The sequence below is a fragment of the Misgurnus anguillicaudatus genome, chromosome 14 (genome assembly GCF_027580225.2).
Source record: "Misgurnus anguillicaudatus chromosome 14, ASM2758022v2, whole genome shotgun sequence".
NCBI lineage: Eukaryota > Metazoa > Chordata > Actinopteri > Cypriniformes > Cobitidae > Misgurnus > Misgurnus anguillicaudatus.
In genome coordinates, this window is record NC_073350.2 from 285,070 (window position 1) to 306,575 (window position 21,506).

The window sequence follows — 21,506 nt, forward strand, 5'->3', positions numbered from 1 at the left end:
TTGAAGAGCAGAATTTGAAAACTGCCACTAGCACTAGAGGACGAGGTCCAAGTGAGAAATGACTAGTTGAATAAAAGACTCTGGACCACTGAATGACAATTCTGTGCGGTTTAATTTAAAAACACTAAGCAGTAACGTCACAGCGTCATATCTGAACGGACTACAGAAAAAGCGCGATCTACCTGAAGTGACAGAGAAGTATGTGGAGAGATGAGCGGACCTCAGCAAACTTCAATGGCTGATTTCATTAGTTGATTGCCACCTGACCTCACTGTCTGATGAGTTTGTGCATTATTTTCCATCTGAAAAAGACCCAAGGAACGGCAAAGTATGGCTGCGCAACCCATTCCAAGGTAAATATTTTCACATTACATATTCATATATAACGCCAGTCCCCAAAGTATATTTTCTATTTAATTTTCAATTTGGAAAATAGTAATTTCAGTAAATGCAGATTTTTCAAACAATAATAGGCTACTTTTTATATTTAATTAATTTAAATATATTATTTTTACAGTTGTGGATGCGCTCTTCCTGGAACAATGTGCTGAAAATAACAAATACCAATAAATTCACAACAATTTAGTAATAAAATAGTTTTATCATCATTATTATTAGCTGTGCACGTTATGAAACGCAAAGAAACGTAGTGATGGTCGTTTTCGAAGCAGTGCTTCATTAGGCTTCGAAACATTTACGAATGTTTTGTTTCGAATCAGTGGTTCGGAGCTTGTTTCAAACTGGCCCAAGTCACGTGATTTTAGCAAACGATTTTAGCAAGTGATTTTAATTAAAAGGTTAGTTAGTTTTAATGATTTGTTTGCCCTAAATAAAACTAAAAACACATATTAGACTTTTAACTATGTCCTAATTAAGTTAAATAATTTTTAAAACATATTTTAATACAAATCTTGCTATTATTCTGTGAAAAAAAGTGTAAAATGTTTGAACATATCTGCTTTTACACTATTTTGACCAGCAGGGGTCGCCAGCGTGTGTGGTGTTTCGAACTGCTTCGAAAAACTGAATCAATTTTCGAAGCAATTGGTTCAATTGATTCGAAGCGTCGAAAAGCTTCATTTCTCCCATCACTAAAGAAACGTATCCTGACCTAGATGATATTAATCAGATATATACAAAATAAACATAACATTACAAATTATATCTGCACAAAATTAAGAGAATGCACGAGTGAATTCGAACTAAGTTATGTGCCATTCAGAATGCGCATGTTGTCTGGAGCAACACGACACGGCAACTACACCAAAATAATTCACAATGTTCTATTACAAAATTGTTCTCTTTATAACGTTATTTAATATGACAGTCCCAATAGTCATTATTAGTCATGCAGTGCTGTTTGAGCTGCGCGCGCTGAAGCTGAGGATCACCAGGCTACACTTTGCTACATAAATTTTTAACCAAATGCATCCTATCACGAGATAAATCAGATATAGAGATAGACCTACACAAAATAAACACAATCTTATAACTTACATTTGCACAAAACCAAAGGCTGCGAATGAATAGACAAACTTAGTCATGCTGGTGTAAAATGGTCCCAAACATAACTCCGGCACGCTCTGCGTTGTTTTGAATGCATATGTTTTTTTCACATTAAAATAGTTTCGTTCTCATTGGTCTGGTCTGGTATTTGGTGATTAGGCTGAACAGAAATGACTGATATTGTATTCTAAAACTGTCTGACTGTTGAAACTGGCTCTTATTTTCATAGTAGGGCTGCTACGCAAAATGCGTAAAGGTTGGCAGCTCTGCTAGTGGCTGGCTGGCTGACTAAATCGCTATTCCTGCAACACGAACAGGTGTAAACACGGGGGATTTGAATGGGACTCGTGTATAGATACTCGCAGCTTTAAAATCGAGACATTATCGGGAAATAAATATCGATTTACATCGCTGTATCGATAAAACCGCCCAGCCCTAATAATTACCCTACCAAATCTGTGAGAGAATGCAAAAGCATTAAAATATGTCTTTCCTCCGCACGACAGGCAGGGCAGAGATACATTTTGGTAGCTCGACTAGAATGCAAATAGCCCTGGGACATGGGGCTAACAATTTTGTCCACTGAAATCTCCCCTATTCAAAGCAACAACAGTGACGTATCTTGGGTGAAATATCTTTGGTAAATCCAAGTCTTTGTCTAGTTATTCAGAAAAGCTTGTGACTAATCTGTATAGTTTTGCATCTCTTAACTCTGATACCTTCCAGGAAGCAGTTTGGCAATTTCTGCCCAGCGGTTGCCCAGCACACAGTGGGCCTTGAAGATAATGAGGTCTTCCTCTGGAGTCCAGGAGGACTTCTTCACGTCTGGATTGAGGTGGTTATGCCAGCGTTCCCTACATTGCTTTCCAAGGCGACCCTTCAGATGTTTGGCCACCATTGCCCACTGCTTGTTGCCATACCGTTTGACCAGTTCAATGACCTGGACACAACATGAACAGAGTTTGCTGTGGCAACACTGTACTTGAATTGTGATGTTAAGTACCACATAGGGAACCCTGTTATTGCTAGAGTTAGATAATGCTACTGTACCTTTTCATCTTCTTCTCTGGTCCAAGGTCCTTTGACAAGATCTGGATCCAATACTTTGAACCAGCGATGCTGACATTGATGCTCTGAACGATTCTAAAAAAAAAAAAGTGTCAGTTTTAACAATAGTAAAAAGGCTTACATTTGATAAATGTAATTAAGAAACTCAAGTAATTTAAATTGGATTTTTATCAAATAAATATTTACAGGTAAAAAACTGGCAATGTATTTCCAATCATTTGGTCCAACGTTTAGCACCAATTTCCGCAGCTTATCGTCCTAAAAAAAAAAAAAAAAAAAAAAACAATAAGCATAGTTGTATAGATGGTTTCATTGGACGCATTTGCTGTGACAGGATTACGCGCCTGAGCGGAACTTTAATTCTAGACTCTGTTTGTTTAATATTGTTAAAGCGTAACTAAACCCCTGGTCAGAGAATGACTCCACCCACTGGCAATATTTGAAAAATGCAAGAAAAGTGGGCAGATCCCAACAGAGATAGAAGGGACGAACTAAGCTTGTACCAAGTGTGTGGTGATATCGTAACAAGGGCGTGGTGAGCTTGAACCTGCTTACTTCACGAGTCATTTTTTGGACCCAACATCCAATAGGAAAATTCAACTGCAGTAGCCACCGTTCAACCTGAAGAGGGCAGCATTCAGACGTTTTTACACCATATATTGTAGTATTGAAACACTTTATATCCAAATGTCAAAAAACTTACTAAAATCAATGAACAGCACTAATAAACCATCATTCTTACACATCAGTAACTAAAAAAAGTTGGATTAGGGTTTAGTTCACCGGAAATTATGTTTGTTCCACAAAAGCTGTTTGTTTATGTTGTTACCGCTGAAACCATCAAGTGGCATTTATAAAAATGAGACACATCAACCATTTGAGACAACTTGTCAAACAAAATGAAATGAGTAAAGTACTGAATTCACTGGGTTATTTTAGAAAAAGCTTTTTACGCAAAAAAAAAGAGAGAGATTTTAGTAAAACTAATCATTCCTTATTCATGGGTAATGGCTTTATAATGTTTTTATGTATATAACAGTAGCATACTTCATCTTGAGTCCACTTTACTTTCACTTTCCCACAATCCTTTTGGTCTGCCACATCTGAATCTGTGTCTTGACACATAGCCTCCTCTTCATCTTCACTGTTAACACAAACAGAGCAACAGTCTATCAAATACTGGCAGCAATGTGTTGAGACTAATGTGTTTGCTAAACACTGTCTATTAGACAGAATGGATCTCTTTTTAAAACCTTAGGGAGCATCGATTAAACAATAGTTTAAAAAGCACAAGTAGATCTGAGATAGTTCGCAATAAACAAATACCTAACACGCTACACAACTGTTAGCAGAACTGGCTAATACTTTCAAAGCATGTCATCAAAATGCGATACATATTTGAACCACTTAAAAATACACACTGCAATACAGTAATCATTCGTAGTGGCTTCCTTTACATTGCACCAGATTTAAAGATAAAGTGTTAATATAATGACTGTCGCTTGCAACTCTTTTTGTTCTTTCATTAGGCGGGGTTGAATACAACAATTATAAAGGCACTGTCAACGATCTCTACAACTCTCAAGCATTACGTTAAAATCATAGATTGTGAACATTGTCTCATTATTAAGTAGGTTTAACTCTATAACATTAGACCTGTGAAAATAAAAAATACATTTGTGTACTCACCCGCGCGCCCACCGCGACATTTCTCCAACTTGTTTATCAAATTGCGCTAAATAACAGACCTTTAAGATGATGCTGTGCACGAAACATACAAAGACAAAAACATCTGTGATGTCAATAAGAGGGTCGATCAAACACACGACGCACTATTAAATAAAACCAGCATCGGAACTCGGCGGTATCACATCTGTTCCCCGCGCTCAAGTTTCTATCTCGCGCTTCTTTTTCACAGCCGTTCCCGCGAGTGACGTCAGCGGACAGAAGCTGCACGCGCACGTTCACGAGCGGCAGGATGGTGCAAACGCGCGCTCTCGTACTAGATATAAACAGAGCTATGGATTAACCAGAAAATGACAAAGAATATGGGATTCTTTACAAATCTATTATGAAAAAAATTATACTCCTCCATATTTGAACTGTAAATGTATAGTCTACTTAACATCATATAAAGAGTTATAATTTTATAGGCAATACTACCAAGTTAACAAGTTTTGAAACACAATGAAAAACATCTTAATATCGTTAAAACACTTACCTGCGTTTTCGAATCACTCTCGCATGTTTTTGATGTCATAAACTGGTCGGTATGCACAGTGCACAACGCAACGCCACATAACGTTGACTGTCTGACATCATAAATTCTAGTCAATGCTGCAAGAATTGCATGCTTATAACTTTAATGGGTTTAGTGCAGTTATAGTTATAGATTGTTGCTGATAAAGCAAAACAACATTTAGATTTGTCATTAGGGCGGTTTCCCACTAGTCCTAGACTAAAATAAATGTAAGAGCTGTCCAAACTGAAAACAACTTGCACTGACATATCTTAGTGATTGTCGTTTTCAAAGCACTGCTTCATGAGGCTTCGAAACATTTACGAATCTTTTGTTTCGAATCAGTGGTTCGGGGCTTGTTTCAAACTGGCCCAAGTCACGTGATTTTAGCAAACGAGGCTTCATTACGTCATAACTGTTTCGAAACCTTTCGAAAATCCGATGGTTCAAAAAAAAATCATTCTGACAAATAACACTGCAATTTTGTCTACTTTTTGTTTATAGACAGATTTAATGACAAAAATGTGCATAATTAAAAGGGTAGTTAGTTTTAATGATTTGTTTGCCCTAAATAAAACTAAAAACAAATAATAGACTTTTAACTAAGTCTTAATTAAGTAAAAAAAAAAACAAATACAAATCTTGCTATTATTTTGTTAAAAAAAAAATGTAACATTTTTGGACATATCTGCTTTTACACTATTTTGACCAGCAGGGGTCGCCAGCGTGTGTGGTGTTTCAAACTGCTTCGAAAAACTGAATCAATTTTCGAAGCAATTGGTTAAATTGATTCGAAGCTTCGAAAAGCTTAATTTCTCCCATCACTGTCTTAAAATATATCAGTGCCCTTTGTTGTGCCTCAAAATGCACACAAGTAATGTTTTAAGTAAGGTGTGTTTGTTAAAACTAGTTATATTTCCTAATTAAACTAAGACCTAGTCCTGGCTTAAGCTAATCTCTGTCCGGGAAACCACCCCTAAATGTTACAAGTGTTTTTGCTCATGGACAGATTAAGACCTAATTAGACACAGCTATAAATATCAGCTGAATCCAATTAGCACCAAATATTCCCCATGGATACAGGACCAGAAATACCCGGTAAATTCTCAACATAAAACAATTTTAGGTATAATCTTAATATGTGAAGTCTAAACACACTCAAGGAAATCTTGTATTTTCTAGAATTGACCAGGAGCTATGAGGGCACATCACTATCTGACATGGACAAAGGCTTTTGTACAGATCAAAGTATATCATCACTATCTGTGATTTCAACCGATGTTTCCCTGAAACCAAGTAAAAGCATTGTGTTGGAGTATTCAGAGCCTAACCCTACGGTTTTACCACGTCTGAACTACGCAATGAGTATTTTGTCCCCTCTGTTTGCGGTCAGCAAAAACATTCTATCCCCAGGCAACACCTTAAATACTAGGCCGAACAGTCCAGTGGAAGACAAGTCCTCCACACCCTATGAAAGGGTGAAATTTGAAAAATCCATTGTGGTAGACTCGCTGGACCTGTCGTGTGTTGACCTGACCACCACCCATCCCTCATGGGAAGTGTCCCTCGTAAACCCCATGGTGGAGAGCCCGAAGTCATGCTTGGAGTCTACATGGAGTCCCATTGACCCATCAGCACCTCCTGAGATCCCACTGATGTGGTCAGGAACATCACCATGTCCAAATGTTTCAGAAGACCTCCAGCATTCCTGGAAAGAAATGGTCTTGCTGAGATCTGGTCGAGTTCCTGCAAACTTAGAATTTAGGGATGACCAGCAGAGTTTTTTGGACTTGGCAATTTGATATTTGGGGTATGTATATTATTTATGTATTCACAAGTGATTAAATGTTTCATCATTTTAATCTTTATCTCCTTTTGACAGGCAACATGATGCTTTCTAGAATGGTATTCACAACTATGTTAATGTATAGTATACGTGTATTTGTGTTGAAATGTTGGAATATTATTCAAATGATTGAAAGCTTTTTCATAAATTAAAATCTCTTAAAATGCAATTCAAATGTAGAAATGTGAAGTTTAATTTATAAATGTGTGTGGCAACTAGGATGAATAGTCCTAGAGAGAACTGATGGAAACTGCCGACATGGCGAAGCAGATATTAAACCCTGGCCGAAGAGATCCTCTGACACTCAATCCTCCTGTTAAAAACGGGCTGCTGAATACTTTTTGTACAAGAATTTACAAGATCAATGTTCAAAATTTGTAGACCTCAGATTAGTGACCTCAAAATGGTGTTTAAGATCTACACTATTTAACAAAACAATTATATACATTTCAAAACATTTATTTTCAGGTTCAAAATGATGACATGCACCCCACTTAGTGTGTACATATACAGTTATGTTCAAAATAACAGCAGTGAACTAATAAAAGTGAAAAGTGCAAAAACGGTTTATTTCCATATTTCAAATGTATTGAAAACATTACACATTCAATTACAAATCAAAGCATTAACAGAATTTACAAGTCTGTCTTGTTCTTTTAAAGGGAAGCAAAAAAAAAAAAAGAATATTAAGCTGTTCAAAAAATAGCAGTGTCAACATCTTTCTCTGTAGACACTTTAAACTTCACTTTAAACTATTGAATTATTAATATTTAGTTGCATAACCATTTTGTTGATAACTGCTGCACATCTGTGTCAAGTCAACCAACTTCTGGCACCCAGAAACAGATATTTCAACCCAGTATCCACAGTTCCTGTCAATTTTTAGGTTTTGCGTCAGAAAAATGTCACCCCGCAAGTTTTCAATGGGGTAGAGATCATCAGGGGATTGAGCTGGCCACTCCATAACCTCAATCCTTTTGTCTGGAACCAAGATTTTGCCCTCTTGCTTGTGTGTTTGGGGTTGTTGTCTTGTTGAAACACCCATTTTAGGGACATCATCTCTTCAAGTATTCTGATGTATTCAAACTGTTCAATGTTCCCTTGTATACGATAAATAGGCCAATACGGTAGTATGAAAAACATCCCAATACCATGATTTTTTGTCTTTACAGTGTACTGTGCCTTGAATTCAGTACCCGGTGGTCACCTGAGGTTCTGTTGATAACCACTTGACCTGAAAAGAAAAATTTTACTCTCATCACAGGCCACAAAATGTTACGCCGTTTTTCTTTGGGCCAGTTGATGTGATTCTGCTCATGCCTTTTTTTTTTCAACAATGGTGCTTTACGGGGGCTTCTTGCAAACAGCATAGCTTCAATCAGATGTCTTCTGACTGTCACAGAACTTACAGATCATCTTTGATCTTTCTAGAGGTGATGAAAGTCTGAATCTTTGCATTCCTGACTCTTCTTCAATCTGTATAAACCGTAGTTGCTTGTTTTCTTCCATGTGCTTTGGGTTTTTGTTGCATTTGAGATCATTTAAGCTGAGCATCATTAACTTTGCTGCATTTCTTTATACGTTTTCCCCTCTCAGATCAACTTTTTAATCAAGTTGCATTGTTCCTCTGAGCAATGATGGAACGGTCATTCAGCAGCAGATATATTTTATAACAATGGGTGAAACATTTGCTTCCACTTTTTTCTAATAAAGGACAAAAAGGAGATGAATGAACTCATTTTCCAATTAAACTTCACACTGCTATTATTTTGATCATGCCACTTTCAATAAATGAGTCTATAACTCATAACAAGTAGTGTGGATCATTACAAATGGGTCTATTGTTTTTCTATTACACTACTACATCTGTAAGTAAATCATTTCCAATGCAGACATATTATTACTATGAATAACAGTGGTTTATCAGGTTACTGATGTGTGGCACTGCTTTTATTTTGAACATAACTGTAATTTGTTCAAACATAAGAAACTCTTCACACATCTTCAGAAAAAAAAGACTATTTACATTTAAGGACTAACGCATTTAAGGGTGTATATAACTGCAAGTACTTTGAGTCCAAAATCATTTTTCCACTTTTTCAATTATTTGGTACTCATTGTCACAAGACGCTACAGGCCATAACAATATAATATTTTCAGTGTGTTATATAGCTTATATAGCTCTGTGTGTAAGAAGAGATTCTCTGTGTATCAATACTAGTTTTGTTGCATAGGTCCATGTTGACTGTAAGACTAAGCAATGACTAATTCAGAAAACAGAAAAAAAAATCATCTTTATTAGACACTTCTATAGAAAATATATTGTCATGGCCTATAGCATCTTGTGATCCATGACAATGGGTATCAAATTATTAAAATAATTAAAACCATAACCATTGGAAAAAATGACACGACACCAAATATACCTGCAATTATATATAAAGTTCCACAATGTACTCACAAACTTTAACGGAACAAATCACAAGTTGCATTTGCTTTTAGTATCTATATGTGTATATACAAAAAGCCTCAATATCTCATTACTCAACAGCTTCAAGACTTCCTTCTTCAGAACAAAGTGAACCGTGTTTCTGTTGTGTCAATATCGTGCTCCTTGAGGAAAAACAACAAACAAATAAAAATGTCTTAGTTAGTGACTAAAGAAATGGTAAAAGTACAACTGAGCTGTTTTTACTCACTTCATTGAGTTTCTTGAACTCCACCACCTGGAAGAAGACATGTTCCAGTATGTGCTTTGCATCTCTTTTGTCTTTGTCTAAATTTCCTGTTACTCCCAAGATGTCTCCACATTTGCGTATGTAGAACTCAAGATCATCATCATTACCTTAGGGTAAGAGAGATCCATTAACCATTTAAATACACACAGGCCACATCTGCACTGAAAGCTTTTGTGTGTGACAATAGACCCCTTCAAGGTTTGTAAACATTGAATGACTATCGGGTGCGCGCGCAGCACGGGGTCAAACTGTTCATACCATCCAGGCTTTATAATTTAATCTAACAGGGCTGAAAAATGATGACTTACCTGAAATGAAGTGAGCGCTACAAACACAAGCCTCTTTGATATTTGCATTGTTCCAGTCTGCACGTTAATTGTTTGCAGCCGCAGATGTTGTATTTTTTTGTTTTTGAGATTCTGCATGAATCGCGAAAATTAAACTGAAGACCTGGTGCGATTTTCACAGCCCACGACGTAAGTAGGCATTTTTTACGATACCGAATAATACGGAACTCAATCTGCTGTAATGACTTTTCTGACCCCGACATGCGCAGTGGGAACCACCTGTGACGTGAACCGTGAAGGGGTCTATAACATTTAAATGTAGCTCTAAACCAGAAATATATTCAATGTTTAAAGAGATTTGGGGCTAGATTCACAAAAAAAATGTTTTTTTACAAGTTTTTAGAACATGTTATTTCCTTAAATATTAAAAGTCTTCTTGATGGATTTTCTGTATTTTGTCTTGTTTCATGGGCCAATATCTTTTATATGTTTATGCATTTGAAAGACCTGTCTTATTAAACATTTATGGTAACATTTAAGGTATACATTTTATCAGTATGTGTGTCCCTGGGAATCCACACACAATCTAACTCAATGCTCTACCAACTGAGCTACAGAAACACAATGTACAATATGTAACATCTTGTAGACGGTTTCATAGTGTGGAACTTTACTTCCGGTCTCTGTTTGTTTAATGGCCTAACTAGTTGCTAATCTGAACTCTGAAACAAATGCCACGTGGAAAATTACAAATGTTTGGGTTTCCTAAAGACAAGGGAAGACGGCGATCAGGATGGGAGGTTTGGCCGCCGATCTGTAGTTAAGATTGTATACAGTACACACAGAAACTTTAGCTCAGTGTAGTTTTTAAAACGCTTAGGCTATGATTTGAACTTAGACAAATATACTTGTTATTTATTTTGCTTGGTATCAGAAATGAACTCCTCTAAAGGACTCTAAAAGGTTGGTATCGTTTTTACCGGAACTTATGTTTGTTCCACGAAAGCCGCTTATGTTGTTACTGCTGAAACCGTCTATAAAAAGGAAAGGTCAAATTTTTCAGAGAATCACTATTACTTTTCATAATTCTGTGATTGAATATGAAAGGCTGCTAGCCCCCCAAAATCTTGCCGTTTATATTGTAATTAAATTAAAAAATTTTAAAATGGTAAAGCACTAATTTTATGTGAGCTAAAAGCAAGACATATTCCTTATTGTTACACACCCAATACAAGCCCAGAACCGAAAAAAAAACAAAAACAAAAAAAACTTGTAATGTAATGTAATGTAATGGTAGTTGTAATTGTTTACACTAGTGTAAGGTGATGCGAAACCCTGACAAAAGGTATTTCTAAAACCTGCAGCAAATGGCAGAATCCAAAGGGAACCGCTTCCTAATTCCTGTTGAATTATCATCTGAAACCTTTCTCAAAGAATTCACATCTACCCCCCCAAGACAGTTACCCCATGGCGTGGGACAGAGTCACACCGTACCACACTTTCTCGTCCCCCTCTCCTCATGTTCTCAAAGCAAACTGTATATGGAATGCTACATTCTGTATACACAAAGTATCTGAAACTGGTCTTGTTTGGTGTTATATGAATTGTTTTTAATGCAAGTAGTACATTTGGGTTTATTAAAGGAATAGTCTACTCATTTTCAATATTAAAATATGTTATTACCTTAACTAAGAATTGTTGATACATCCCTCTATCATCTGTGTGCGTGCACGTAAGCGCTGGAGCGCGCTGCGACGCTTCGGTGGCGTTTGGCTTGGCCCCATTCGTTCAATGGTGCCATTTAGAGATAAAGTCAGAAGTGACCAAACACATCAACGTTCCTCCCACTCAAGACGAGTAGCCACACGAGCAAGTCCGGCGGTACAAAACAAAACGCAGCGCCCCCCCAAGCGGATTCAAAAGAGGAACTACATTTCACGGCGTAATAGCACTTTTGGGAGTACTTCGACTCGGCGCAGTAACACCCTCCCTCTCCCATTATGAGAGTGAGAAGGGGAGCGGACTTTTCAGGCGAGTCGAAGTACTAGAATGATCAAATGTTTATCCAAATTCCAAAATTGCATCAATTTGATTCAGAATTACGTACAGCACTGTTTATATCTTTTTGGAGTCAGATATGAAGTTGCGTAACGTTAAAACGTCATTGGTAAGCGCCGGAAAAGACAGAACGTGCGCCGATCCTTCTGCCATGATGTTTGGTTTCCGCCATTGGGCCAACGGATGGATATATATTTTATTTCCCCTTACACTAGGTAGATTGCAAACAGTCTTTGGTGGTCTGAAATGAAAGAATGCCATGACACAAACTCACATTTATTTGAGAGCTGAGCCAGTCTGACTTTCTCTGAAGAAAAGGTCTCATCAAGGTCAAAAAGGTCAAGCATGGGTGGGGGCAGATCCCTAAATGCTGGCTGAAAGACCTGAACACATCACAAAGGTTCTGTGAAGATGCCGATTTTACAAACAGAAAACATTTAAAATTACAGCAATGGTAGAAACATCAAGACTATATGTCAGTGTTTTCCTCTGAATGTTGTGCAGCAGAGAGTCCATTATGTTAGACAGATTACAATTAATAACTTATGAACGTCTGAGTATTTTTTAGCAATTCATTAACATTTTTGGATAGTCCTTTCAATCTATATGCATGTGTGTTCCCTGGGGATCAAACCTACAGTACATCATTTGGGCTGCTAATGCAATGCTGAACAGCTACAGAGTCCTGCTTAAAGGAGTCATTCGTGTGTGTGTGAATTAAGGACTACACTGCTTGCCTTGTGCTGTATCATAACATGTTATTTAGACTTACAATGATATTAACTTACAGCTAGGCAAAATATAACTTACCCTCACTTTATGGCTCTATTATACATAATAAAAAGGTTAATAATATATTTTTTTTCTCCACCTGTGCAGACAAAATAATCGTTCAAAGGTGTAGAAAACTATGAAATATTGACTACTAGATATTATTAGTTATATTTGTCTTTATGGGGTGCATAACAACTAAAGACAAATATGAATACCCATGTGAAGTGGGATACAAACTTACAGCAGGTTGCAGAGGGGGCAGAGGGGTTTCAAACTGTGGTGTGATCAGCTGTAAAGGTTCATGTTTGACATTCAACTGCCTGTAAGCACTGTAAAAAAGAATAATTGTAGGCACGTGTTATGTGATCATATACTTAAATACAAATAACTGCTTACTAGTGCTATGAATTTAACGGTCTGATTACAATCTACAGCTACTGCTATCAGATTTGCAATAATTATACTTTCATAATTTTTCTTACAGCGTGTCTACGATGTTTATTCTACTGAGTGTTTTCCGTAAAGCAACAATGCAAAATTGCAATTAAAAGAGCAATAGAAATTTGAGTTGAATTGAATGTTTCTTACTCAATGACTGAGGGAAGAGTGTTTGTGTGCAGCTTTAGAAGAGACGTGTCAAAGAGAGAAGTGAAATCTCGCGGGTTCTCGTCTCCTTCCTGCAGACATACCCTCAGTCTGTCGGACAGACAACCTGTGTCGGGTAGCATGGTGTAGTCTGTGATCTGGTCAAAACAAAAAATGACCGGTCTGTTTCTAAACTTGGTAAACTGACCTTTAAAACAGCATCCAACAGACATGGGACCTGTAACTTATTCTGAATGCAACTTATAAGGTTCACAACAGGACTTTTATATCAATTATAAATGAAGTATAATAATATAGTTATAGAAATAATTAATCAATTAAAAATCATATTAAAAATGATTTAGTAAAAGCATGCAATGAAATAACTACTCGAGTAGCATTTGGAATCACTTGACTGTGATCTTAAAAATATGACCTGTGTGGCTGTTATGTAAGTCAGACTAGATGTTTTTAATTTTTTCAAACTCAGTTAAGTAGATGATGTCTACCTCAGGGTCTTCGGCATCTATCTGGTTAAGATGAATGTTATCAGTTGTAAGCCACTGGAAAACAACATCCTGGAACAAATAATATTTTATATTTAATTATCATGCAGTTCAACAAACGTAAAAAAAGTAAGTTGTTTCTTACATGTTCCAAAGGCAAAGGAAGAAGTGCATGCCTGTACAAAACACACCTTGAGTCTTGCTATGGTGTTCTAGGTGTTCGCTAGGCAGTTAATGTGTGTGTATCTACAATATGTACGTACATACAGTGGCAAAAAAATGTATGTGAACCTTTTGAAATGTCACTGTTTTCTGAATAAATGTGTCATAAAATGTCATCTAAGTCAAGGGTATTGATAAATAATTGATCTTTCATTTCTTTCATTCATTCAAAATGGCAGTGGAAAAAGTACACTTTTGAATGAATAACTGTTTGATGACCAGTTTCAGCTGACGTACAGACATTGTCATATTATCTTAAAGATTTGTCTGATGTACTTGGGAATTCATCTTCCCTTCAATGATTGCAAGCTGGTCAGGCCCAAATCAGGATGTTTCCTCCACCATACTTTACAGATGGGATGATCACGATGATATGCCGTGCCCTTTTTAAAACAGATTTAGGGCTCGGTGTTTTTTCCAAATAGTTTCATCAGGCCACAAAACATTTTGCCAATACTGCTGTGGAGTGTCAATGTTTCAGTAAACAGTGGCTTCCTTTGTGGTGTCCTGCTGTGGATACCCTGCTTGTTCAGGGTTTTACGTATTGTTGACTCATGAAAAGAATGTTAGCAAGTTCCAATGATGCCTTCAAATCTTTGGCTGTCATTTGGGATTGTTTCTTTACCTCATTCGTTGTGCTCTTGGTGTCATTTTGACTGGGAGCCCACTTCTTCGTGGAGTACCAACAGTCCCTCTCCATTTTTAGATTATTTTAACGAAACTATGCTAAAACCCAACTCCAATTAGCTTTTTTGAGGTCATTAACTCATGGATTCACATACCTTTTTTCACAAGCACTATGAGGTGGTTACAACTATGGTTGTTCACAATAAAGGCATGAAAGATCGGAATTATTTTTTGTAATCGTTTTTAGACACATTGGGGTGGTTTCGCGGACAGTGATTATCTTAAATCAGGACTAGGCCTTAGTTTAATTAGGAAATATAACTAGTTTTAACAAAAATGCCTAACTAAAAACATTACTTGTGTGCATTTTGAGGCAAACCAAAGGGCACCGATGTATTTTAAGATATGTCAATTCAAGTTGTTTTCAGTTTGGACAGCTCTTACATTTATTTTAGACTAGGACTAGTCTAGTCCTTGTCTGGGAAACCGCCCCATTATGTTTGTCAATACCCTTGACTTAGATGAAGGTCAGACCACATTTATTGACAAATTTATTCCGAAATATGAAACTCCAAAAGTTTCACATACTTTTTCTGGCCACTGTGTGAATGAATGAATGTATTTTATTTCCAGACACAAGGTGCATAGGAAGTATAACATACACTGCCCGGTAATACAATACACACCAAATAATACATGTTAAAAAAAGAGAATTATACCAAAACTTCCACAGAAGAAACTGATATTGGACCCCAGAAAACATTGGATTTGACAACAAAATGATAATGGTATTCTGTGACACATCCACCCGACAAATATCAAATTTCTCATTGAAGCTGGAAAGCGTTAAACTCTTGCCTTACAGAATAATATACACTCCCTGACAAAAGTCTTGTCGTTTGTGTACAAATTGACATTAAGTGCCGTTAATATACATTTCTAATCAAGATTTGTTTTCAAGAAATGGCTCATTGTAATCCCAACAGCTTTTGTAATAATGTTTCAATGCAAAACGAAACTGTCAAAATGTATTCTGATATTCACAGCTTGGTAAAGCCCATTGAGTCAATTTTTGCAAAGACATAAGTGTTTTCGCCTTGTCATATAAGCTTCATCTGTGACTAATAATGGATCAATTAGGTCTCAGGTGTGTATAAAAAGAACCCCAGTACACTAGACCTTCACATCAACTGCAACTACACCTCTGCAAGATTCACCCTGAGACTAAAGTTTTGATTTTCAAGAGGCTGAAGACCAGATCCACTGCTGATGTGGCAGACACCTTCAATGTGTCTCAGCATCAAGTACAGAGGATAGAAAAAAGATTTGAAGAGACTGGAGACATTTTTGACAAGCCCAGGTCAGGCAGACCCCACAAGACAACTGCTCGAGGGGTCCGCTTGTCGGCTCGAAAATCCAAGGTCAGCCCATTTTCCATTGCAGCAGAGCTCCACGAGACCTGGTCACCTGAAGTCCCCGTGTCAACCAGAACAGTTTGTCGGATTTTGTCTAGAAATAGCCTCCATGGTCGAAACAGTGCCGAGAAGCCAGCACTAAATAAAAAGACAATTGAAAAACCATGTGGCATTTGCCGAGGCCCCCAGCCTGCTAAAAGGAAGGATGCTGGAGAAGCAGAAGGTGGATTTTTCAGTTGAATCTTCTGTTGAATTACACCACAGTCGCCTCAAATATTGCAGGAGACCTACTGGAACCCGCATGGATCCGAGATTCATCCCAGAAAACAGTGAAGTTTGGTGGTGGAAAAATCATGGTCTGGTTACATCCAGTATGGGGGTGTGCAAGAGATCTGCAGGGTGGAAGGCAACATCAATAGTCTAAAATACCAAGAAATCTTAGATACCTCTTGTATTCCCAACCATAAAAGAGGCCAAATTCTGCAACAGGATGGTGCTCCATCGCATACTTCCATCTCCACATCAAAGTTCCTCAAGGTGAAAAAGATCAAGATGCTCCAGGATTGGCCAGCCCAGTCACCAGACATGAACATCATTGAGCATATGTGGGAGGAGATGAAAGAGGAACCATGGAAGATGAAACCAAAGAATATTGATGAACTCTGGGAGGCATGCAAGATTGCTTTCTATGGAATTCCTGATGACATCATCAATACATTGTATGAATCCTTGCCAAACCGCATGGATGCAGTCCGTCAAGCTCATGAAAGTCATACAAGATATTAAATTTGGATCTCACAGCACCACTAATTAATTTGCTGACATATTTTTGAATTTGCAGTAAATTTGTTCAATAGGCGACAAAACTTTTGTCTTGCCAAAATTTGACCTCTCTGTTTTGATTAAATGATAAAAAATATTTTAGTGAAACTAATTCATTTCAGTGCATTAAACATCATTTGGGAGGGTTTTAGCGTTTCATATGAGCTATTTCTAACACCAATTGATTAAAAGTCAGGTTAATAGCAGGTGTTTCTACAAAATAGACTTTTGTCAGGGAGTGAATATCCCTATATTCATATATATCCCTAAGCCTACGTATAAACCCTGTATATACCACTTATGGCTTAGCACCACTGTTAACTCTTACCATTATTTTACCATTTTCCTCCTTGTCCATGTACTGGTCACTGAACATATGACATGAGCCCAGAACTGCCAACTTGCCCGCGTTCTTGACAGAGAAAGTAAAACATAAAAGTAAGACCAATGAATAGGAGAAGATTCAGGTCCCAGTTCAGGTTATACATTGACTTTACACACCTTGGCTTGACAGAAGGCCATAACAGGCCTGTTAAGAGGAAAGCACACAGAGCCGGTGGACAGGATTGCCACCGCAGGCTTTATCACATTTAATGTGGCTCCATAAGGGTATACAAACGTAAGTGCTCTGTTAAATCAATGCACAAAAATGAACTGGGTTAATTTTATGAAAAACATCAAGAAATTTAGGGAGTCAGAACCTACCCCCCATAAATAATTGTGCCTACTTTTGTGACTATTATAATTTATTTTCTTAATAGTTAACCACATTTCAGTACAGGATTTATCCTAGTCCCAGACTAAAATGCATGTTTGAGATGTCCTAATTTAAAAACGCCTTGCACAGACATATCTTCACATATATCAGTGCCAATGTTTGGTCTCAAGATGCACAGCACTAGTATTGCTTTTTATTAAGGTCTGTTTGTAAAAACTACCTAAATGTCCTAGTCTTGGATTATTCAAAACCCTGTCCGGGAAACCGCTCCCATATTTATTATTTTCATTTCGGGAATGTGTTCCAGGTATTTAGGTATTTGATGTAAATATTAATTTCATGTTATATTATTCATGTTATGTTCCTTTATCAATCATGTCTAAGTATATTTATGCTTATTTCTCAATCACCAGTATCTGTTAATCTGACGTTCTTCACAACATAAACAGACATTTTAAAAAGACTCAAGCTTACTGTGAATTGTTTCCTGTATTTTCTTCATCAATCACTCCAACAGCCAGTTTACCTGCAGCACGACTTATCTCCCTGACAAAAGAAAAGCTGTGTTTAAATCTGCAAAATTGGTTATTTTATCTTGACACATTTATAGGAAAAATGTTATTTGTATTCATGATAATACACATATTATTATGAAACCTGGTAAAACTAATAATTAAATAGACAAATACATACATATAGCACTAATCAACCATATCCATGCATTAATATATTAATAAGATATTAGTAATTATTTAGATAAATCAACGCCTTGAAACGAAAAGGCTCTGAATTCTGAGTAGTTTTGAGATATTCAGATTCAAAGTTTTTGCATTCCATATAGCAAAATTGATATGGGTAACAAATCTCTTTATAACATGAGACAAGGGGAAATATAAGGTTCTATCTTACGAACCATTCATTGAATCAATCATTTAAAAAAAAAACAAAAAAAACAAGACTGATTCACAAACAGAAACAGCTTATAAACACAAACAGTTTACTTATACAAATTTTAAGTTTGAAAATCAAATTACTAGTATTTGATTTTTGTGTGTAAACAGATCTTATGTTTGATCCTGCAACAGACGAAGATACAGAATTTAAGGAATAATCAATTGTTTGGAGATTGTTAATGGACATTTCTGAGTGGGAAGTTATTTTTTTTCAGTATGGACTTGCAAAACATAACTGTAACATAAATATTAGAACTTCAGCCTAAACGCTAGCATACTATTACTCTTACAAAAGAAAAACAGCAGTCATTCACATGTTAGACTGGTAATGCATATGTGAGACACAAACCTGTTCAGAACACCGTTGGACACAAGTGCTTCTTTGGGATGAAAATATTTGTAATAGACATTTCTTACTACTGCATCTGCAATTCAACATCACAGTTTCTCAATGATATCAATCAACAATACTACAAGAATAACAAATAAAGAGGAAGAACACTACACTACACGGTCAGTCAGGTGACAAAAATCTTAAATATATATCACCTGACCATCTTTAAACTCACCATTATTAACCATAATGCCAAACTCTTCCAGTAGAAAGTTGATATTAGTTTCATATTTCATTTCACCTCCTTCTCCGAGCATCACAAGAATCCCTCCACCACTGTCTAGGTATTGCTTAAGAACGTCCAACTGAATGACACAGCATACAGCAAACAAAATAAAATAATTGGTGCATTTATAGAAACCATCTAATCTAGCTAATTTAAAGTCAACCGAAGCATTCATGATGGAAATCTTCCCCATCACAAACAAACACAATCTGACCTCAGCCAAAGTGAACTGTTCCCGAGGACCTGTAGTGATCCATAACTTCACTCCTTGGAGTTTTTCCAATGTGAGCTCTTCTTTAATGCTAGGGGAAACAAAAGTTCATTAATTCATACTGTTTGTGGTCTGAAAATAAACCTATTTTGGTGTTTGTCTTCTTCACATGCTTACAGATCCATGTATTTATGACCCATAAAAGAAGCTTCACCTTTGAATCTTCCACTGTGCTCTTAGTTTCTTCTGCAGGGACTTGAATCCAGAGTTAGCAGTGAAGAGCTCTCGTTTGGATGCGTTGAAAATGACGATATTTCGATGTTCTCTGTCCATACTGGTTGAACTGTTACAGGTCAGAATAGACGATCTAACGTTACACATAAAAACCTGATTAAGAGAGTCAGATCATTCTCGGTGCACGTTTCTTTCTCACTACAAATAAAGAACAATTAATAACTCTGTAATGTTACACGTAACAGTCTAAACCCTAAAAAGCAGTAGCAACAAGTAAACGGAAGACTGTACGGCTGTTAAAAACTCCGTCTTATTTTTAGCGTTATGAGTGGCTAAGCTAACGCTATCCGATAATACTCCAGAATCAAAGGTTTAAATCTGTTTAGAGGTATTTTGTTCGGTTATATGAGGTTTTTAACGTAAATTCATAAATACATTGTAAATGCGTCAAAAAAACCGAGCTAAACTTACCGTACAAATCACAAAGTTTACGTGCCAGCTCTTGTGCGTTGTGGGATTTTTTTTAAACACAAGCCAGCGTAACCAGGGGCGCTTCCTCCATAGCAACAATGGCGGGGTGCGCCCTACTTCTTCTTTTGTGGGTTTACTGGCGGGTTGCAAACTAACTGTAAAGGTGCATAACGCCACCTACTGTACTGTAGTGTGACAAGGATAATCTGCTGCACTATGATACTACACTAGTCAACATTTGAAGTGGATCAGAAAAGTTCATCAAAGTTCACCAAAGACGAGAATGTGTATTGGAAATTGGTTTTAAGACAACTTTTATAAGAGGTTTTGATCCACTTCAAATGTTGACTAGTATAGTTAAATTCCATTAATTAACGTGGTGTTTTTTAAGATCTCATTTTTGTAATTATTAACCTAACGTTACCCGTTTTTCTCCCTTCATTTAAAATATTACCCATTGTGAATTCTGTAAGACCTATGTCTTGTACTTCTCTAATATATGATATTCTTTTTTGCTGATACTTCACACGTGTCATTAAAACATGTTCCACTGTCTCCATTTCCTGAAACTCATCACAAAGACCTCTATTGTGAAGGATACACATGAAGTCCATAAAGCTGTTAACTGTATAAATAAGTTCTCAGATGTATCAGGATTGCGGATGAATCTGAGTAAATCTGTTATTTTTCCTTTAAAAAACTGTAATTTATCAGATATTTGTGGGATTCCAATCAAGAATACGGTGACTTATCTTGGAGTAATTATATGTAAAGATGAAAATACTCGTAGTAAATTAAACTTTGACCCAATAATTAGGAAAACTAATAATAGATTCAACATGTGGTTACAAAGGGATTTATCATTACAGGGACGAATCCTTTTGTCCAAGGCTGAAGGAATCTCCAGATCAGTTTATGTTTCCTTGTCACTTGATATGCCCTCTAAAATAACTAAAGAATTGGACAAATTACTTTTTGATTTTATTTGGAAGAGGAAAGCACACTACTTGAGGAAAGAAATATTGTGCAATTCGAAAGATAATGGCGGCTTAGAGGTATTGAATTATGATACACTAAATAATGTATTTAAAATTAATTGGGTAATACAATACTTAAAAAAGAAAGATAATATGTGGAACGCTTTCCCCAAATTCTTGTTTAAGTCAGTTGGTGGTCTGGAATTCTTGTTAAAATGTAATTACTCTATTGATAAAATTCCACTAAAACTTGCAAGATTTCATCAACAAGCTCTCATGGCATGGACATTGGCATATAAACATAATTTTTCCCCTAGAAGATATTATATTTGGAATAACAGAGATATTTTATATAAACATAAATCCCTTTTTTTTTAATGTATGGTTTGAGAATAACATAATATTGGTTAGCCAGTTGATGAATGGTGATGGAGCTTTATTGTCATACACAGAGTTTCTTGACAAATTTAAAATTCCAATTAAACCCAGAGAATATGCAATTGTAATGGATGCTGTACGAACGTACTATTTCTTATAAATGAAAATGAAAACCCTAACTTTGAACATCTAACAAAAACACTGTTAATGGGATATAGTAATATCTTAAAAGACAACATTTCAAATAACTC

At 36.5% G+C, this 21,506-nt stretch overlaps 3 protein-coding genes across 5 annotated transcripts in view; 1 reads left to right on the forward strand and 2 right to left on the reverse strand.

Moving 5' to 3' along the window:
• The window catches only part of mybl2b (v-myb avian myeloblastosis viral oncogene homolog-like 2b), a 77,509-nt gene extending 72,986 nt beyond the window's left edge, over positions 1 to 4,523 (reverse strand). Inside the window, exons 1-5 of the mRNA XM_055184019.2 lie at positions 4,264 to 4,523; positions 3,622 to 3,718; positions 2,761 to 2,832; positions 2,557 to 2,649; positions 2,226 to 2,446 (exon numbers count right to left, since the gene is read on the reverse strand). Coding sequence (XP_055039994.2) covers positions 2,226 to 2,446; positions 2,557 to 2,649; positions 2,761 to 2,832; positions 3,622 to 3,718; positions 4,264 to 4,283 — 503 coding nt within the window. The 5' untranslated portion in view covers positions 4,284 to 4,523. The remainder of the gene's footprint in view (positions 1 to 2,225; positions 2,447 to 2,556; positions 2,650 to 2,760; positions 2,833 to 3,621; positions 3,719 to 4,263) is intronic.
• Positions 4,524 to 5,761: 1,238 nt separating this feature from the next.
• On the forward strand, positions 5,762 to 6,952 carry LOC129427758 (uncharacterized). The gene is made up of 3 exons (XM_055184477.2): positions 5,762 to 5,911; positions 5,996 to 6,623; positions 6,696 to 6,952. The coding sequence occupies exons 1-2, from the start codon at positions 5,887 to 5,889 to the stop codon at positions 6,613 to 6,615; spliced, it is 645 nt and encodes a 214-aa protein (XP_055040452.2). The 5' UTR covers positions 5,762 to 5,886; the 3' UTR covers positions 6,616 to 6,623; positions 6,696 to 6,952.
• Positions 6,953 to 7,209: 257 nt separating this feature from the next.
• ift52 (intraflagellar transport 52 homolog (Chlamydomonas)) lies at positions 7,210 to 20,060 on the reverse strand. Of its 3 annotated transcripts, none has more exons than XM_055184474.2 (14): positions 19,901 to 20,060; positions 19,410 to 19,562; positions 19,199 to 19,286; positions 18,934 to 19,063; positions 18,714 to 18,789; positions 17,886 to 17,957; positions 17,195 to 17,321; positions 17,022 to 17,105; positions 13,611 to 13,679; positions 13,105 to 13,259; positions 12,758 to 12,845; positions 12,017 to 12,125; positions 9,359 to 9,504; positions 7,210 to 9,272 (listed from the first exon to the last, which is right to left on the reverse strand). In XM_055184474.2, the coding sequence occupies exons 2-14, from the start codon at positions 19,526 to 19,528 to the stop codon at positions 9,228 to 9,230; spliced, it is 1,308 nt and encodes a 435-aa protein (XP_055040449.2). In that variant the 5' UTR covers positions 19,529 to 19,562; positions 19,901 to 20,060; the 3' UTR covers positions 7,210 to 9,227. The 3 variants fall into 3 exon arrangements, with proteins under 3 accessions (XP_055040449.2, XP_055040450.2, XP_055040451.1); XM_055184475.2 differs by having other exon boundaries at positions 19,410 to 19,538; positions 19,901 to 20,044; XM_055184476.2 differs by lacking the exons at positions 17,195 to 17,321; positions 18,934 to 19,063; positions 19,199 to 19,286; positions 19,410 to 19,562; positions 19,901 to 20,060 and having other exon boundaries at positions 18,714 to 18,767.
• Between the last annotated feature and the right edge of the window lie 1,446 nt (positions 20,061 to 21,506).

What these genes read in the sequence shown, in the direction of transcription:
- ift52 (XM_055184474.2), bottom strand. Translation starts at nt 19,528, where the DNA reads ATGGACAGAGAACATCGAAATATCGTCATTTTCAACGCATCCAAACGA. An exon ending in AGGAAAATGGTAAAATAATG is followed by an intron (nt 13,680 to 17,021) that starts GTAAGAGTTAAC and finishes TATTTGTTCCAG; the next exon opens with GATGTTGTTTTCCAGTGGCT. An exon ending in TGCCCCCTCTGCAACCTGCT is followed by an intron (nt 12,126 to 12,757) that starts GTAAGTTTGTAT and finishes TGATGTGTTCAG; the next exon opens with GTCTTTCAGCCAGCATTTAG.
- LOC129427758 (XM_055184477.2), top strand. Translation starts at nt 5,887, where the DNA reads ATGGATACAGGACCAGAAATACCCG. An exon ending in TACAGGACCAGAAATACCCG is followed by an intron (nt 5,912 to 5,995) that starts GTAAATTCTCAA and finishes TGTATTTTCTAG; the next exon opens with AATTGACCAGGAGCTATGAG.